We start from the raw sequence: 16,849 nt of genomic DNA, 5'->3' as shown, positions 1-16,849 counted from the left end.
TTCAATAGCTGTCTGATTGTCTATTCTTGGGCTATGGTTAGACGTCTATTAGACGTATATATGTAGTCATTCAATAGCTGTCTATTCTTGGGCTATGTTTAGACGTCTATTAGATTTTCACTGACAGCCCAAAATTAGCCTCGATTTAGCCTAGACGTCTGGGCTGTGTTTAGACGGCTATTAGACGTCTATTAGACGCGAAATTGCTTGCTGGGCTTTAGCCAACAGAGCTGCTCTATTAGCTTTTTCCTTAAGACGAGCTGAGGATGCTGTTGATATTGAGGATTTTTTAGAAACAGATGTTGCTCCACTTCCTGACTTATTAGAAGCAACCATCTTGGATGACACCACTGACACAGTCCATTGATGAGACTTCATTGTCACAGATCTTAATGCACTGTTTAGTTTCCTCAATCCATGACTTCACTTTCTTCATGAAATTTTTGCAGCATAATAATTTAGGCTGAAACCAGAAATCATGATCAGCATCATTCTCTTCATCTTTTAAATACAGCAACACTGATGCATTACTTTCAACAAATTCTCCAAACATTTCTTTGTAGAATTTAAACTGCTTGTTTTCAACATCATTCAAGTTGGAAACATTCTCCATAAGCAATTCAATCTCGATTTATTTTGCAGTTAATTGTCTCAACTTGACTCTTCTGGCGTTTATCTTGTTGTGAAGCTTCTTTTCCAAACCCTTGTCCGTTAGCGCCCTCTTGCGTTCAGACCGCGTAACAACGTCGTCGTCGTCTTTTTTTGTCCGCCATTTGTGTCCGATCTTCATTCTTTCATAACTCCAATGGACACATTCCTGCAAAGCGCTGTTTGCCCTCAACAAGCGAGTCCTTCTGTGCAAGCACAGTCTTTCATTAACGGTCAGTAAAGTGAGCATTTGTAAAAAAAAAAAAAAAAAAAAAAACTCCTCTTAATTTAAACAACGGAGAAAGCTTTTGACTTACTTGTACGTGACATGTGAATGTATTTATTCCACAAGTTTTTGTCGCGTATCTTTTTGTCTTGTATTCACACTCGAAATCACTGTTTATTCTTCCAAATCAACAAAGAATCACATTTCTTACACACAGCATAATCCTCTTGTGTAGTGACGTCTTCTCAACTTATTTGTAGAGATACTATACTTGAGTCAATTTATGCTATAATAAATGGTCAAAAGTTGTGTGTCCCACTGTGCGTCTGCAATTATTGCATGTGCGTCAAACTTTAGCTACAAAATAGACGTCATTAAACATGCGCGGTAAGAACAAATATAAACCAAAGAAATATATTCAACCGTAAATGACTAATTATTATAAATAATTATTGTATCAAATTTACTCAATAAAAATATGAAATATGTCTCTTACACCCAGAGCCGATCCTGACCTCCCTGGGGCCCTAAGCAAAATTCTGTTTAGGGGCCCTCATACCTGACCCGTGAGCCATGAACTATTTGCCATTTCCACACAGTCACACCTGACACCCCAGTGTTCCCACTACAATCCCTCCTTTAACTAGTTCTAGTGAAAATGTAATTCCTGATATCAGAAGACATTGTTACTAGTAAAAAGTTAATTCTTAATATCAAGAATTCACATTTTAAATAGTACAAATTGAATTATTGATATCAAAAATGCATATCCTGTGAATGAATAAAAGCTAAAATGGCGCCATAGCATGTCACTGTGTTTTTAAATGATAAAAGTAATTCTTGATACTCTTGATTCTTGATGGTTATTATTTACTGAGGGATGTGCATCCATATTGACCAGAATCTCCAGCCAATCAACATTTTAAATTCAATGGAGCCTATAGTCAATGTCAATACATTGCTTTCCATATTGCATTAGTGCAGAGTTGTAACTAAACCTTGACTTAGCGACTAGATAATCATCGTCTTGTTTTAAAACTATAATGAGGAGTGCCATCACGCCCATATTGTACTGGTCCCAACTCACAACATATGTTTCTGCTGGAAAGTGCGCGTTTCATTTCATGCACGTTCATATGATCGCATGTTAACGCGCGACGCGGTTATCTTTTCCGAGCTGCAGTTTATAAACAAACACCGTTGTCCTTTGTCGTTTATTAAACATAATAAATCATGCACATCAACTTAACTTAAGCCTACTGTTCTTTGCTGACATCAAACTTTGAGAGGAGAGCACACAAGTCTACCTGATAACTGTTGCCGCAATTAACTCTCATGGTGTTTTTTTCTCTCTCTTTTCGTGACCAGAAAGATAGTTCCGCTTCATTTTCTCATCGATATTGTAAACATTGATTGACGCGCTTTGACACGAGGGGAGGCGGGGCCTTGAGTAATTTGAGGGGCCCTACGCACCTTGCATAGTGTGCGTATAGGGCTGATCGGCTCTGCTTACACCAACAATCAAGAGAGATAAACAAAACATAATGGTAGTATTTTTGGTTTGACTTTTATGCTAATTTAAATACAAATCATTGTATTTCAGAACGTTTTTTTAGATTACAGTAATGATATCATCATTGAAAAATGAGTTGTAATCATAGGAATTAAATAAGAATTAAAAATAGCACCCGTTCATGTAGAAATAGTGTTTTCATTACTGTAAAATACATTTTTTTTGTATTTTGGTTGCTTTGGTTACTTTTTCACTACTGTTATACAGTACATATTTGTTATTATAAAAGAAATAACAAATATGCGTAAAAATTATTTTCAGTCTCACAAGGCAAAACTTAATGGTCCGAATAGATTCAAAATATAATTGATTATTTTAATCTCAGTTAAACAGATTAAAATTAAATTAAGTATTTAATTTAAGTTGAATATATTTAAATGTTTAAGTACGATCAACATGTATGTTTAAGGCAGCAAGATTTTTTTTATATAGATATACAGTGAAAGTAATCAGAATCACATACACTCTCAATTTTTTTTGTTGTTGCAGTGATTACATAGAAGAACCATTGGATCCACCAAAGAACCATTTAGTGAATATTCTTAAAACAACCATTTTTTTCTTGTGAAGAACATTTTAATAATCTGAAAACTTTATTCCGCTCTAAATATCTTTTGTGGAATGGAAAGGTTTCATAGATGTTTAAGATTCTTTATGGAACCATCGATGCCAATAAATAATTTTATATTTAAGAGTGTATGTTAGTCTCATGATCTATAAAAAAAGCCACATAACAGAGATTCAAAAAAGATTTTATTGGTCCAAAAACTCATGAAGAAATGATAGTAAATGATGAAAAGAACTTTAAGAGGGATAAAGGGACTGCTATGAGAGTGTAACACTAGAGGGCACATTAAATGTTTCACTATGAGTCAGTCAGGAATCAGGATTCAGAGAGGATCTTCAAATCAGCACATTAAGGGCACTCGTCTAGAGAGAAAAGATGGACAGGTCAGGTCTGAAGAGGTTATTAATCAGCTATTTGCTTACTATAGACACAATGTATTACCATTTTTAGGCAGGAGGGCGATGTTCTCCGGCAGAATGCCTTGCTCCAAAGAAAAGGCAGTGAACTTGTCCAAGACATCCTGGCTCAGGTCGGGTGTTCGGCCTACAAAAAAAAACAGTACAAGCACATCGAAATGTCACAGAAACAATTCCGACTAAAACCAGAATCAATGCATTTGCAATTATTTGAGCTTATGTTTTTTACAGTACACATTCCAGGCTGAAATTAAAGCTAGATTAGAAACGGGATTCAAAATCCATTTAGTTCCGTAACATGATGTTTCAGAGAGGAATAAGATGTTCAACAAGAAACATTTTACAATAAGGTTCCATTGGTTAGCATTAGTTAACATGAACTAACAATGAGACATACTTCTAAAGCATTTATTAATCTTAGTTCATGTTAATTTCAGTACTTACTTATACATGAATAAAATCAAGTTTTACCTGATAACTTGAGCTAACATGAACTAACAAAAAAGAACAGTTTAACTAAATGTTAACAAAGATAAGAAATAAGCTCATTGTTAGTTAATGCATTATGATGGAACATTATTTTAAAGTGTTACCAGAAAGTAATTTCAGAGTTGAACAATTTATTACACTTTTACTAGATTGATGAAATAATAAAATGACTAATTAACAGTAAAGGAACGAGGAAGTTAAAAGAGTCGGTTTGGATTGCATGTTTACTGCAAGTGTGTTGCTCAAGGGCACAATGGGGATGGTTCAGGAAATGCATTTTTACTACTGTACATCACATGAGTTACAACGCCTTTTATCTCATAATGGCCTGGTTTGGTTTCACAGACAGGGCTTTAATTAAGCCAGGATTAGGCTTTAGTTCTATTAGGACATTTAAGTAGCTTTTATAAACATGGTGTGCTTCTCGAGACAAAACAATGGCACTGACATATTTTAAGATCATGGGTATTAATATTGTGACGTTTCACTCTGTACAATCCTAAACCCTGGGTTAACGTCCTCATTTGCATATTTGCATTTCAGTGTCATTAATTGGACGAAAGTGGCACGCGATCTGCACTGGCAATGTGCGTTCTCTGTGCTGCGTACCAGCTGGAGAATACCACCCACTTTTGAGCGTAAAGAAGCCTAGTTGAAGGCACTCTCGCTTCAGTGATGGTTTTTAGCACGCTTTTCGGGAGACACCCGGATACCCGTTGAGGATACGCCTGTGTGAGGAGGTCTCTCCTCAGCGGTATCGGCCATGGGGCTGTTTCTAGCAGTTGCGCCAAATCGGAGAACCATAACTGGGTGTTCCAGAGAGGGGCTATTAAGAGCACTGCATACTTGCTCTCCCTGATCTGTTCGATGACCTGAGGTAGCATCGTGACCGGAGGAAATGCATACAGTGGGCGGCTTGGCCAGTCGTGGGCTAGCGCGTCCTTGCTCTTCAAGAAAAAAGTTTGCCAACGAGCGTTGTCTTCTGAGGCGAAGACATGTCTCATCTCTAGACAGTTTATATGTAGGCGCCTCTAAGGGTTCGACCATAGGCCGGAGATGGGCCTGCCCTCATAATGGACCCCCCAACCTAGGTTGGCGGCATCTGTCGAGATCATTTTTCTCTCTGAAATCATGCCCATACTCACGCCGGACTGGTACCAGCCAGCTGCCTTCCAGGTTTCGTAAGTGGCCAAATCGCCACGCGTAAGTCGGTACACAGGGTTTTAACCAGCGCTGGAGAGGACGCATGTACAGTAGACCCAGCTGGAGTACTGATGATGGTGAGGCCATGAGACCCATCATCCTCTGAAGTAAGGCGTGCTCTCATTCGTATAGAGTCTATCACTGTTCCCAGGAAAGAAATATTCTGGCTGGGAGATGGTGTGCTTTTGGAAGCATTGTTTCTGAGACCTAGGCATTCTAGATGGCTGAGGAGCCAAGATCTGTGAGTTATCAATTGCGCCTCAGACTGGGCTATAACCAGCCAATCGTCGAGTTAGTTTAACACTCGAACTCCCGGCTGTCTCAGGGGGGTGAGCACTGCATCCATGCACTTCGTAAATGTACGGGGTGCTAGAGATAGGCCGAACGGTAGTACCGTGTACTGATAAGCCTGCCCCTCGAAGGCGAATCTCAAGAATGGCCTGTGATGGGGCGTTATCTGGATGTGAAAATAAGCATCCTTCAGATCCACTGAGAAAAACCAATCCCCTGGGCGAATCTGCGCAAGGATTTGTTTGGTTGTTAGCAACCTGAACGGGCGCGTCATAAGCGCTTTGTTCAGGTGTCCGAGATCTAGGATGGGCCTGAGGGCGCCATCCTTTTTTGGAACGAGGAAGTAGCGACTGTAAAAGTCTGACTCGCTTTGTGATAGAGGGACTGGCTCTACAGCCCCTTTTGCTAACAGTTTTGACACTTCAGTGCGAAGGACATGAGCCCCGTCGCTTCTCACTGTTGTTTCGACCACGTCTGCGAGCAAACTGTAGCGAGTAGCCTCGTTTTATTATGTTCAGCACCCATTTTGATATCCCGGGGATGGCCTCCCAGGCCTCTACTTCATAGTGGGCACACAACCTACACTCATTACATCTCAAGCGCGAGCTGGAGGGAGAACTGATACTGTGGGGACAGTGTTTGTGTGTAGGGGTGCGTACTTCATAGTGGGCACACAACCTACATTTATTACACTCCCAGCGTGAGCTGGAGGGAGACTTGATACTGTGGGGACAGTGCTTGTGTGCAGGGGTGCGTACTTTATAGTGGGCACACAACCTACATTTATTACACCTCCAGCGTGAGCCGGAGAGAAAACAGACAGAAAAGAGCTCTTTTCATGCTTTATTTTGTGACGTAAGACAGTTAGCGTGAGCAGAGAAGAGAGCGGCATGTTCTCACCCGAGAACAGCCGATGTGAGTGACGCAGTTTCAGCATCTCTCAGCGTCATGAAAACGCCTCGGTTACGACTGTAACCTCGGTTCCCTGAAGAGGGAACGAGCGTTGCGTCGAAAACTGACGCTATGGGAACGCTTTGCGTGATGACGTCTTGAAGCACATGTAAAATCAGTCCAATGGTGTGGCGGAACGTCAGAGGCGGGTGACGTCACGTACCAGGAAACTATAAAAGCCGGCCCAAAACAGAAAACGAAAGCTTCGTAAAAGTCTGAAGTCGAGCTGACAGGCATGAAGGAGATATGGCAGGGCGACGCAACGCTCGTTCCCTCTTCAGGGAACCGAGGTTACAGTCGTAACCGAGGCGTTCCCTTTCAAGGGAACTCCCGTTGTGTCGAAAACTGACGCTATGGGAACGTCTATACCAACGCCTCCATAGCTACAAATGTCTGTCCTGTGTGTAATCATGTGAGCAGCACTAAGAAGACAAAACATGAGACCCTGGAGTAGAGTCTAAATCCAGAGAGTAGAACCTGACGAAGGTGTGCGGTGAGCACCAGCCTGCCGCATCACAGACGTCCTGTAACGATACTCCTGATATAAGGGCCTTAGAGGCCGCCATACTCCTAGTAGAGAGCGACCGGACAGCCAAAGGAGAAGGCTGTCCAGCCGCCTCATAAGCCAGTGAGATAGTCTCAACCACCCACTTGCTCATCCTTTGCTTAGACACTGGACCTCCCTTGTTAGGGGAGCAAAAGTCACTTTTACGCCACAGGGCAGCTCTGTGGACATACGCGTCTAACGCCCGAACAGGGCAAAGCAAATTATTCGCCTCCTGGTCCGATTTCGAAAGGGAGGAGGACCTCCAAGTGCCACGAAGGAAACGAGATACCAAAGGGTCTTTCCCCACAGACATTCCACCCAAAGGACTGTGGTAAGCACCTACGGCCGCCACATAAACCTTTAAAGTGGACGGGGTCAGACCTGCAGTGAACCGGTCCTGCAGGAACTCCAGAACTGTACCAATTGGGCAGTTGACTGGATCCAACCGACGGTCACTACACAAAGAGGTGAATACTCTTCAGTTCAGGGCATAAAGTTTCCTCGTGGAGGGAGCTTGGACTGTAGAATGGTCTCAACAACCTCAGTTGAGAGACCTGACTCTATGAGCTGGGCCCCCTCAGAGGCCAAGCCCACAGGTTCCACAGTTCTGGGCGGGGGTGAAATATTGAGCCCCCTGCTTGGGACAGAAGGTCCCTCCTGACGGGTAGCTCCAGAGGATGCCCGTCGAGGAGGGACACAAGATCGGGAAACCATACTCTGCCCGGCCAGCGCGGGGCTATAAAAAGCAGGCAAACCCGGTCCCTGCGAACTCTTTCCAGAACTCCCGGGAGCAGAGCAACTGGGGGAAAGGCGTACAGACGTAGCCTCGGCCACGTCTGTACCATAGCATCCAGTCCCAGAGGAGCTGGATGCGTGAAGGAGAACCAAAGTGGACAGTGAGACGTCTCTCGAGACGCAAACAGATCCACTTATAATTTCCATATCAGCTCCACCACCTCGGGGGTGGAGCCACCATTCCCCGGGCCTCGGCCCCTGTCTCGACAGAGTGTCTGCTCCTATATTCTGGACCCCGGGGATGTAGGCTGCCTTGAGTGACAGCAACTTCCCCTGGGACCACAAGAGGATATGGCATGCCAGCGCAAACCCCCTTGATATAGGCGACTACCGACGTGTTGTCCATATGTACTACACATGGTGTCCCCTGAGACATGTGATAAAGCTCCTCAGAGCCCGGAAGACAGCTAACATCTCTAGGCTATAGAATGCCAGGAACGATGATGGTCTTCCCACAGACCTTGAGATGAGCGACCCTCAGGATCGCTCCCCAACCCGTGAGGGAAGCATCCGTCGTTAGCAGTTTGCGACGACAAGGAGCTCCCAGCACTGGGCCCTGGGACAGGAACCAAGGTTTCTTCCACATAACCAAGGCACGTAGGCATCACCGCGTGACCTTGATTGTGCGAAATGGGTTGCCCCTCGGGGAAAAACCCTCTGGTCCTGAGCCACCACTGCAGGGGCCTCATGTGCAGCAGTCCAAAAGGTATCCCGTTGGAAGCTGCTGCCATGAAACCCAACAGTCTCTGGAACTGTTTGACAGTGAGTAGCTGGCCTAGCTTTACACTTCTCACAGCTGCCAGGATGGAATCGAAGCGTGGCGATGACAGGCGCACCTGCATCGACACTGAATCCCAAACCATGCCTAAAAAAGTGGTCCTCTAAAATGGAGAAAGCACACTCTTCTTGGCGTTCAGCCGTAACCCCAACTCTTTCATATGGGCGAGAACAACATCTCGATGTTGAACCACCATCTAATGCGACTGAGCTAAAATCAACCAATCGTCGATGTAGTTCGTGATGCGAATACCCCGGAGGCGCAGAGGCGCCAGAGCTGCATCCACGCATTTGGTGAAAGTGCGGGGTGATAAAGCCAGGCCGAATGGAAGAACTCGATATTGGTATGCTTTGCCCCCGAAAGCAAACCTCAGGAACTTCCAATGACACGGACGGATGGAATATGCGTCCTTGAGGTCTATCGTGACAAACCAGTCCTCGGACCTGATCTGTGGCACGATTTGTCTCAAGGTTAACATTTTGAACTTGAGCTGCATGGCTGACTCGTACAGAACTCGAAGATCTAAAATGGGACGCAATCCCCCGTCCTTTTTTGGAACTATGAAGTACCGGCTGTAAAACCCGGTTTCCCTGTTGGAGGGGGGTACATATTCTATGGCCCCTTTCTCTAACAGAGTGTTTACTTCATGTTCCACAACCAGAACCTGCTCGGGGCCCACCACTGTGGGCAGGACCCCCATAAACCGCGGTGGGCGTTAATAGAATTGTATCTAATACCCTTTTTCCACGGTCTGCAGGACCCAACGAGAAACATTTGACAGTAGCTTCCACGCTGTCAAATATTCTACTAGAGGTACCAGTCTCTCGAGACTGGTTTCTGGATTTTGTTGCTGTTGAGTAGTCGGTTCGTCGCCCTGTAACGGCGCACCGGCAGGGAACGACCAAACAGACTGCTCCAGCACCCTCCTCAGAGGGGGCGGGCATCCCGAGGCCACTACGTTTCCGGGTGGACCTTGAGATATGTGCTCGCCGGAGACCGCTGCGCCCTGTAACACCGGAGGCGGCAGGGTTGGCAGAACGGTCCCCTGAGGGCACCGAAGAGAGATGGCACCGTATTTTTCTCCTGCTGTTGAGTAGTCGGTTCGTCGCCCTGTAACGGCACACCGGCAGGGAACGACCAAACAGACTGCTCTAGCACCCTCCTCAGAGGGGGCGGGCATCCCGAGGCCACTACGTTTCCGGGTGGACCTTGAGATATGTGCTCGCCGGAGACCGCTGCGCCCTGTAACACCAGAGGTGGCAGGGTTGGCAGTACGGTCCCCTGAGGGCACCGAAGAGAGACGGGCACCGTGAAAAGAGGTGTTAACCGCTCTGCTTCGGGGGGACTACCCTCATTTGTCCTGAGCCCTCAGACATCAGGACTTTTCCCCAGCAGCCTTCTTGGCGGTAATAACGGTCCGCAGATCCGTTTTACCCCTCGAAGACTGCTGGGTTTGAGAGCGCCCTCCGTGTCCCCGAGATTTTTGTGGGGGAGCACGGGAGGAAACGCTCTGTTTCTGAGTGGCGCGGTGCTCAGCGCTCTTTTTAGACTGCTCCCGCTCAGCAGCCTCATAGAAAGAACGGCGGGGGAGAAGATTCTGAAGTGCAGCTGCCTGTTTTGAAGCTTCTTGTGACTTCGCTACAGCACTATTAACTGCGTCTCCAAATAACCCTTGCGTGGATACTGGTGCATCTAAAAGAACATGTTTTTCTTTGTCCTTTATGTCACTTAAGTTGAGCCACAGATGCCTCTCAGTGGCCACCAGGGCTGCCATAGAGCGGCCGATGGATTTAGCCGTCTCCTTGGTGGCCCTGAGAGACAAATCTGTGGCTCTACGCAGTTCAGACACCGTATCAGCACTAATACCCCCGCCATCCTCAGAATCACCCAATAACTCAGCCTGGTAAGCCTGCATTATGGACATTGTATGTAAACACGCTGCAGCTTGACCGGCGGCGGCATAAGCTTTATGAACCAGGGAAGATGTAACTTTTACTGGCTTGGATGGAAGTGCAGGAGCCTTCAGAGAAGATGCCGTTGCTGGAGAGAGATAGCTCGCGAGCGTCTCTTCCACCCTCGGCATCTCCCCATAACCATGCTCTTTATAATTGTGAATGGATGAATAGTGTGATGTTTGTGCAGTATACACTCGATATGACACTGGTTTCCCCCACGATCTCGACACCTCAGTGTGGAGATCGGGGAAAAACGGAAGGCTTCTGCACTGAGGCTGTGCACGAGATGGCAGGAAACGTTCGTCGAGCTTGCTTTTCGAACGAGCGCCCTGCCTATCTTCTGGCCACTCAATAGATAATCGCTCGACAGCTCTAGTGATAACATCAAGCAATTCTTCAAACGCATGATACTGAGGTGGCGAATCCTCAGACTCAGCGTCAATACTAACAACGTCCAACTCCTCAGAGCTGGACAATTGCAGTATTGGTGCCTCCATCGGGGGGGAAGAAACCGCAACGCGTGCTTCCACACCCTGATGAGAGGCACTGGATCTATCAGAAGGAGGCTGAGATAAGGCAGAGCCCGTCTCAACATCCACTGATAGATCCATTTGCGAACCCCAGGTCTGTGATTGCCGCCGTGCCTCGGCAGCGGCGGGACCAGAGCCCTGGGGAACGCGATCGGGATCGGATCACGATCGCGGGATCGCGATCGTGAACCGAGCCAAGCGGGATCGGAGCGAACGCAATGGAAGCGCGTCGCAATGCACACAGTCACCACCCTCGAGTGCTGACTGGGCATGCTCCTCACCCAAACAAACAACACAAAGAGTGTGAGTATCACCTCCCGTTAAATAACGCGGGCAGGGATGGACACACACTCTAAACTGCTGCTTGCTCGCCATACTGAATATATATATATATGTGATATAGACAGACAACACCAAATATACAGACAGATTTCACACAGAGCGCAACTGAAGACTCAGAAAGCTTTCGTTTTCTGTTTTGGGCCGGCTTTTATAGTTTCCTGGTACGTGACGTCACCCGCCTCTGACGTTCCGCCACACCATTGGACTGATTTTACATGTGCTTCAAGACGTCATCACGCAAAGCGTTCCCATAGCGTCAGTTTTCGACGCAACGGGAGTTCCCTTGAAAGGGAACTCACTCATAGTGACCGTCTGGGTCATGCTCGAGAGGGCTCTGCATGATTCTCGAAACGGGGGCGGGGTAGCTTTCTTGACGTAGAGAGAGCTAGCCGCTGACGCGAGGGGACGAGTGGCATACTCTTACGCAGGTCGCTAGTTCTGCTGAAAAGCTATCTCGTCACACTCAGGGCAGCCGCTGTGGTGAACAAATGAACACGAGGCGTAGGTGACTCAAGGCATTTGAACAATGCCTCAGTAATTCACTCTTTTAGAAGTGCGTCGCAGCGGCGAACACACTATATTTGCTTTTCGAAAGGATATAGCGCACCGGATGGCACAGCAGGACAGCGGGCTGAAGGCGGCGTCCAGGAAAACGGATGCCGGCGTCCTTAGAACTGCAAGGCAGGTGGCTTGTCCCATTGAAGGCTTTTCGACGGCTGCGAAGAGGCTTCTAGTTCCAGAGGTCAGCGAAGTGGAGAGTTCGCTGAAGGAGATTAAATCTGATTTCTATGGCTGAATGACGGCTTATAAAGCTATAAGGGCGAAGCGAAGCGAAGCGCGTCTGAGCCGCCTCGCCATAGGTTGGTGCAGTTGCCGCAGCACAGCCAATGACCGCGCTAGACTCTCAGCTGGTGTCTGCTGTGCAGCTGCACTGCATATCAAAATTTGGCTTCTATATTCTCGAGAAAAGGAGTTTTCCCATAGCGTAAGCTAGCCTTACGCAATACGAGAGACCTCTCGAAAGGGAACCTGGGCTCCAGGCAAAAATTGGTGCTAACGATCTTTTACCCAAGGTTTAAAGCGGGGTTCAGAACTGCGATAACCCGAGGTTAAGCACAGTGTGAAAAATTCCATGCAAAACAAAGCTGAACCAGACCAAGTGCAAACATCAAATGAACCAATCTGAATTCACAGCCTGCAACAAATTCAAGTTAATGTGAAGGTGTGTTGATGCTGGTGCTGTTACCGTAGAGTTTGTCGAGCACTGTGGAGGAGCCGGCCTTGGTCTTCACAGTGTGGATCAAAGCAAACTCATCATACTTCACATCAACAATAACCATGTGATTATCAGTCTCCCAGCCTGTGGAAGAAATATCATTTCTCATTTGAGTCCTGTATAAACCACTACACTGTATTTCATGTCTGTCATTTCTTCCTTACGGTCACTGCGGAAGCTGAATATTCCAGGAACATCAGACTTCTGAGCGAAATGGTTCATCTTCCAGCATTGGCCATCAGATCTGGAAAGACAGGACAAATGGGTAAAATCTTTGCATGTGCAATCATGGGAAAGTTTTATTCAAAGTTTCTTATTTTTAGTGATCAGTTCGTCTTACTTGAGACTGGAATAAGCCATCTCCAGATCTCCTTCATCAGTCGGTGTCAGCATGGCGATGCCCATCTTCATGTGCGCCTTACGGGTGACAAACCACTCGGCATTGGTGGCAAAACCGATCAGGTACCATTTCCCAGCCACCTATATGAAGGACACACACATCAACAACATTTCCCCTCTTGTGCTCTTCTGTCATTTTTGACTGAAAAATTGTACATTTGTTTTCTTTTTAAATTTTTTTTTCATCGGAATGGTACAAAACTTGGTAAAGGTTTTGGCACTTCCGGCTGTGTGAACACACAAAAAAAAAAAATCATGGACATGATTTGAACAGTTTAAATGGTCCTGAAAAAATAGTCACACTTGTGCTCCTCGCGGTCAAAAATTAGCGCATTGGAAATTAATGGGAGACGAATTTAATTTAGTGGAAACTTTTGGTACTGCAGCCAAACACAATCTTACTGAAAGCTAATTTTTTTGAGATATCAGGCTCAAATTTTGAAAACAACTTGTTTAGATTTATGGCTTTGATTTTCTAACAGTTTTAGAGTAAAGTATGTTTTTGCTAAATATATTTAGTATAAAAAAAATTCATAACAATAAACATAAAATTCTGTAACTTTTTTTAAGTTCACTTTTTAGAACTTTTTTTCACCTCAGCAATAATCTGCCATGTGTCGTCTTTGAAAAGAGATCAAACTTAAGTCTGTGGTTTAAAGCATTCAAGATTTACGACAGTTCGTTGGAAATTTAATTTTCAGGTCTACGCTCAAAAAGTGAATAAATGGATAATAAATATAGCGTAAATATAATTTAGTACCATAAAATCCCCCAAAAATACAAAATATTAAATAAAAAAACATTATCGAACTAAAATATAGTACATTAATTTAATTGAAATAAAATAATACATTTCTGTCATTTTTGACCGACATGCGAAGAGCACCAGAGGGTTAAGGATATTCTGGTCAAGGATATTCTGGTCTTTAACTATGTCCCTGTATCATCACAACTCTGTGGGATACATATGTTATAGATAGATTCCTCCTCTCATCACTGTCTTGCAGTCTTACCCCCTTGATGTCGAAGTCTGTCTGTGGTGTGACCTCAGAAGTAACAGCAACGGCACAGACCAAAACTCCCAGCAATCCCAGTACGGTGGTTGGCATGGCTACGGCAGAGCTCAGTCTGGAGTGTGTGTGGAAATCTGGGCCTCGAGGGGTGAATTCTGAGCGGAGTCCCTCGACACGCTCTTATATAGCGCAGCCCCCCGTTACATAAACACACGCCCCTTACACACACACACACACACACACACCAGAATGCACTTCAAAATATAGTACGTAACACACACATCTAAATGAGCACATAAACTTTTATATCAAGTTCATTATTATTATTTGTCTCCAAAGTACAGATATGTAGACACTCATACACAAAGCTCTAATACACTTGTATGTCTGTGCCGTCCCGGATACTCAGCACACACATATACATCTCAATGTCTTCCATTCAGTTCTCACTTTTCAGTTCACACACACACACACACACACACACACACACACACACACACACACACACACACACACACACACACACACACACACACACACACACACACACACACACACACACACACACACACACACACACACACACAGACAGACAGACAGAGAGACACACACACACACACTCACAGAGATACACAGACACAGACACACACACACACACACACACACACACACACACGCACACACACACACACACACAATGTTGCGTTTAGGGCCCCTTCTCATTTTAACAGCTTTGTTATTCAACAGTTGGCACAGAGGTTTGCAAGGGGGAGTGCTACTTTTTAACCGGAGGCTACCCACACACACACACACACACACACACACACACACACACACACACACACACACACACACACACACACACACACACACACACACACACACACACACACACACACACACACACACACACACACACACACACACACACACACACACACACACAGTCCCCTAAAACTCCAACTTGATAAGAAAGGCTCATCTGGATTAGAGGGGTTTCATTAGATTCAGCAGAAAAAAATATATGTAGCTATACATACAGTGGGGTCCAAATGTTAGAGATTACTATTGAAAATCTTTTCTTTCTTTTGCAAAAAAAAAAAAAACTTCTCCAGCATATTCTGGGATGTTCCAAAGCATCTTGAGCGTCAATAGGCAAGGCAAGGCAAGGCAAGTTTATTTATATAGCACATTTCATACACAATGGCAATTCAAAGTGCTTTAGAAGAAATTAAAATAATAAAAAGAAATAAGAATAATTAAAACAGTTTAGAAAAATTAAATAAATTACAGTACTTTTAAAAATAAAAATAATATTATTATAGATCTTTCCTTCAAAGGATTCCCTTAAGACTTAAATCTTTCCTTCTTTTAACCTTCAATCTTCTTACGACTTCCATCTATCAACTTTCCTTTAACTTTCTTTTCTCCCTCATTTACTCACACGTTCTTTTCACTTTCTTTAGCACTGCGTTCACATTCTTTCTCAGACGAAAACATTAATATCGTCATTTAAACACTGTTCTACTTTCAGACCCACATTAATACACGTCACTTTCACATTATCACCTTCTGAGTGGGCATTTACAGTTTCGGGCTAAATGCCCTGCTGACATAGGAGAAATTAAAATAATTAAAAGAAATAAGGATAATTAAAACAGTTTAGAAAAATAAAATAAAATACAGTACAGTACAAACAGTCGGACGAACAGCGGCACAGTGCTCATTCAGTAAATGCACAGCTAAACAGAAGTGTTTTGAGTCTGGATTTGAATGTGACTACAGTAGGAGCACATCTGATCTCTTCTGGAAGCTGGTTCCAGCTGTGGCTGGCATAATAGCTAAAAGCAGACTCACCAATAGAAGAATGTCTGACCTTCTGAGCAGAGAGTCACATGATCAAAGACACTCATTTACATGAATTACATTTAATTAATCACCTAGAAATAGTGCAAGTAGTAAAGTATTTATTCTTAATTTGTATGTCCTAACTTTACTTTGTGTTACATTATTCAAAATACAAAAAAAATTTGTGGAAATATTTTTTACATAAATTTGCATTTTATACATGATACATTTTTTTTTCAGGATTCTTTGATGAATAGAATGTTCACAAGAACAGCATTTATTTGAAATAATAATCTTGTGTAACATTATAAATGTCTTTACTATCACGTTTATTAAGCTCTTAAAAAAAAAAAAAAAAAGAAGTCTTTAAATATGTTCCCTGTGTGGTTCAAAGGTGGAAAAGTGCCACCAATAATTAGAAGGAAAAAAAAAAAAATCACAGCAAAACACACAAACAGGGATAAAACACAAAGAGCTTCTCTCTCTCTCCTGCTCTGGGCCGTTCTGGAACAGGGAACAATGTCAGCATTTTACATTGAAAACACAATGTTTACAGTGTAAACCCCTCAGTCACTCACATGCACGACAAACACACACATTTAAACACACACTATCAACTCTATCAGCTGCAAAAGCATTGGGACTGTTGTTTTTGCTCTCCAGTTTGAGATTTATGCAGTAATTATGAAGTTAATAGTGCAATTATTGTGAGTTTTAAATGAATGGTATTTTCATCCTTAACTGTGAAAGTCGCAGCAGGACACTTTATAGGTTTACCCCGTATAAAGAGACCTGGGGAATTTGTTCTTTACAGCTGTTTCTTATTATAGACGTGAGATACGCCTATACGTTTAGCCTATAGGAGACGGAAACGCCTTCGGTACAAACTATCACAACATTTTTCTATGAAACTGCAATAACCAAACAGTCTGTAACTGTTTTTCGTATATTGACACATTTAGCTTTAGATGCAGATAAACCTGAACAAGTATGACTGTTTG

General features: G+C 44.0%; 2 protein-coding genes across 3 annotated transcripts in view; both read right to left on the bottom strand.

The window, feature by feature from the left end:
- Positions 1-16,849, bottom strand: part of LOC309499746 (cystatin-A-like) — a 196,200-nt gene that overhangs the window by 35,873 nt on the left and 143,478 nt on the right. The window lies entirely within an intron of this gene.
- On the bottom strand, positions 3,184-14,166 carry LOC309499744 (lipocalin). Its single transcript, XM_082171189.1, has 6 exons — positions 14,001-14,166; positions 12,929-13,068; positions 12,753-12,832; positions 12,559-12,672; positions 3,457-3,558; positions 3,184-3,377 (listed from the first exon to the last, which is right to left on the bottom strand). The coding sequence occupies exons 1-6, from the start codon at positions 14,094-14,096 to the stop codon at positions 3,364-3,366; spliced, it is 546 nt and encodes a 181-aa protein (XP_082027315.1). The 5' UTR covers positions 14,097-14,166; the 3' UTR covers positions 3,184-3,363.

Source organism: Leuciscus leuciscus (assembly GCF_965113295.1).
Source record: "Leuciscus leuciscus genome assembly, chromosome: 5".
NCBI classification, from domain to species: Eukaryota; Metazoa; Chordata; class Actinopteri; order Cypriniformes; family Leuciscidae; genus Leuciscus; species Leuciscus leuciscus.
The sequence above is the reverse complement of the archived record's forward strand: the minus strand, read 5'-3'. Positions and strand labels throughout refer to the sequence as shown.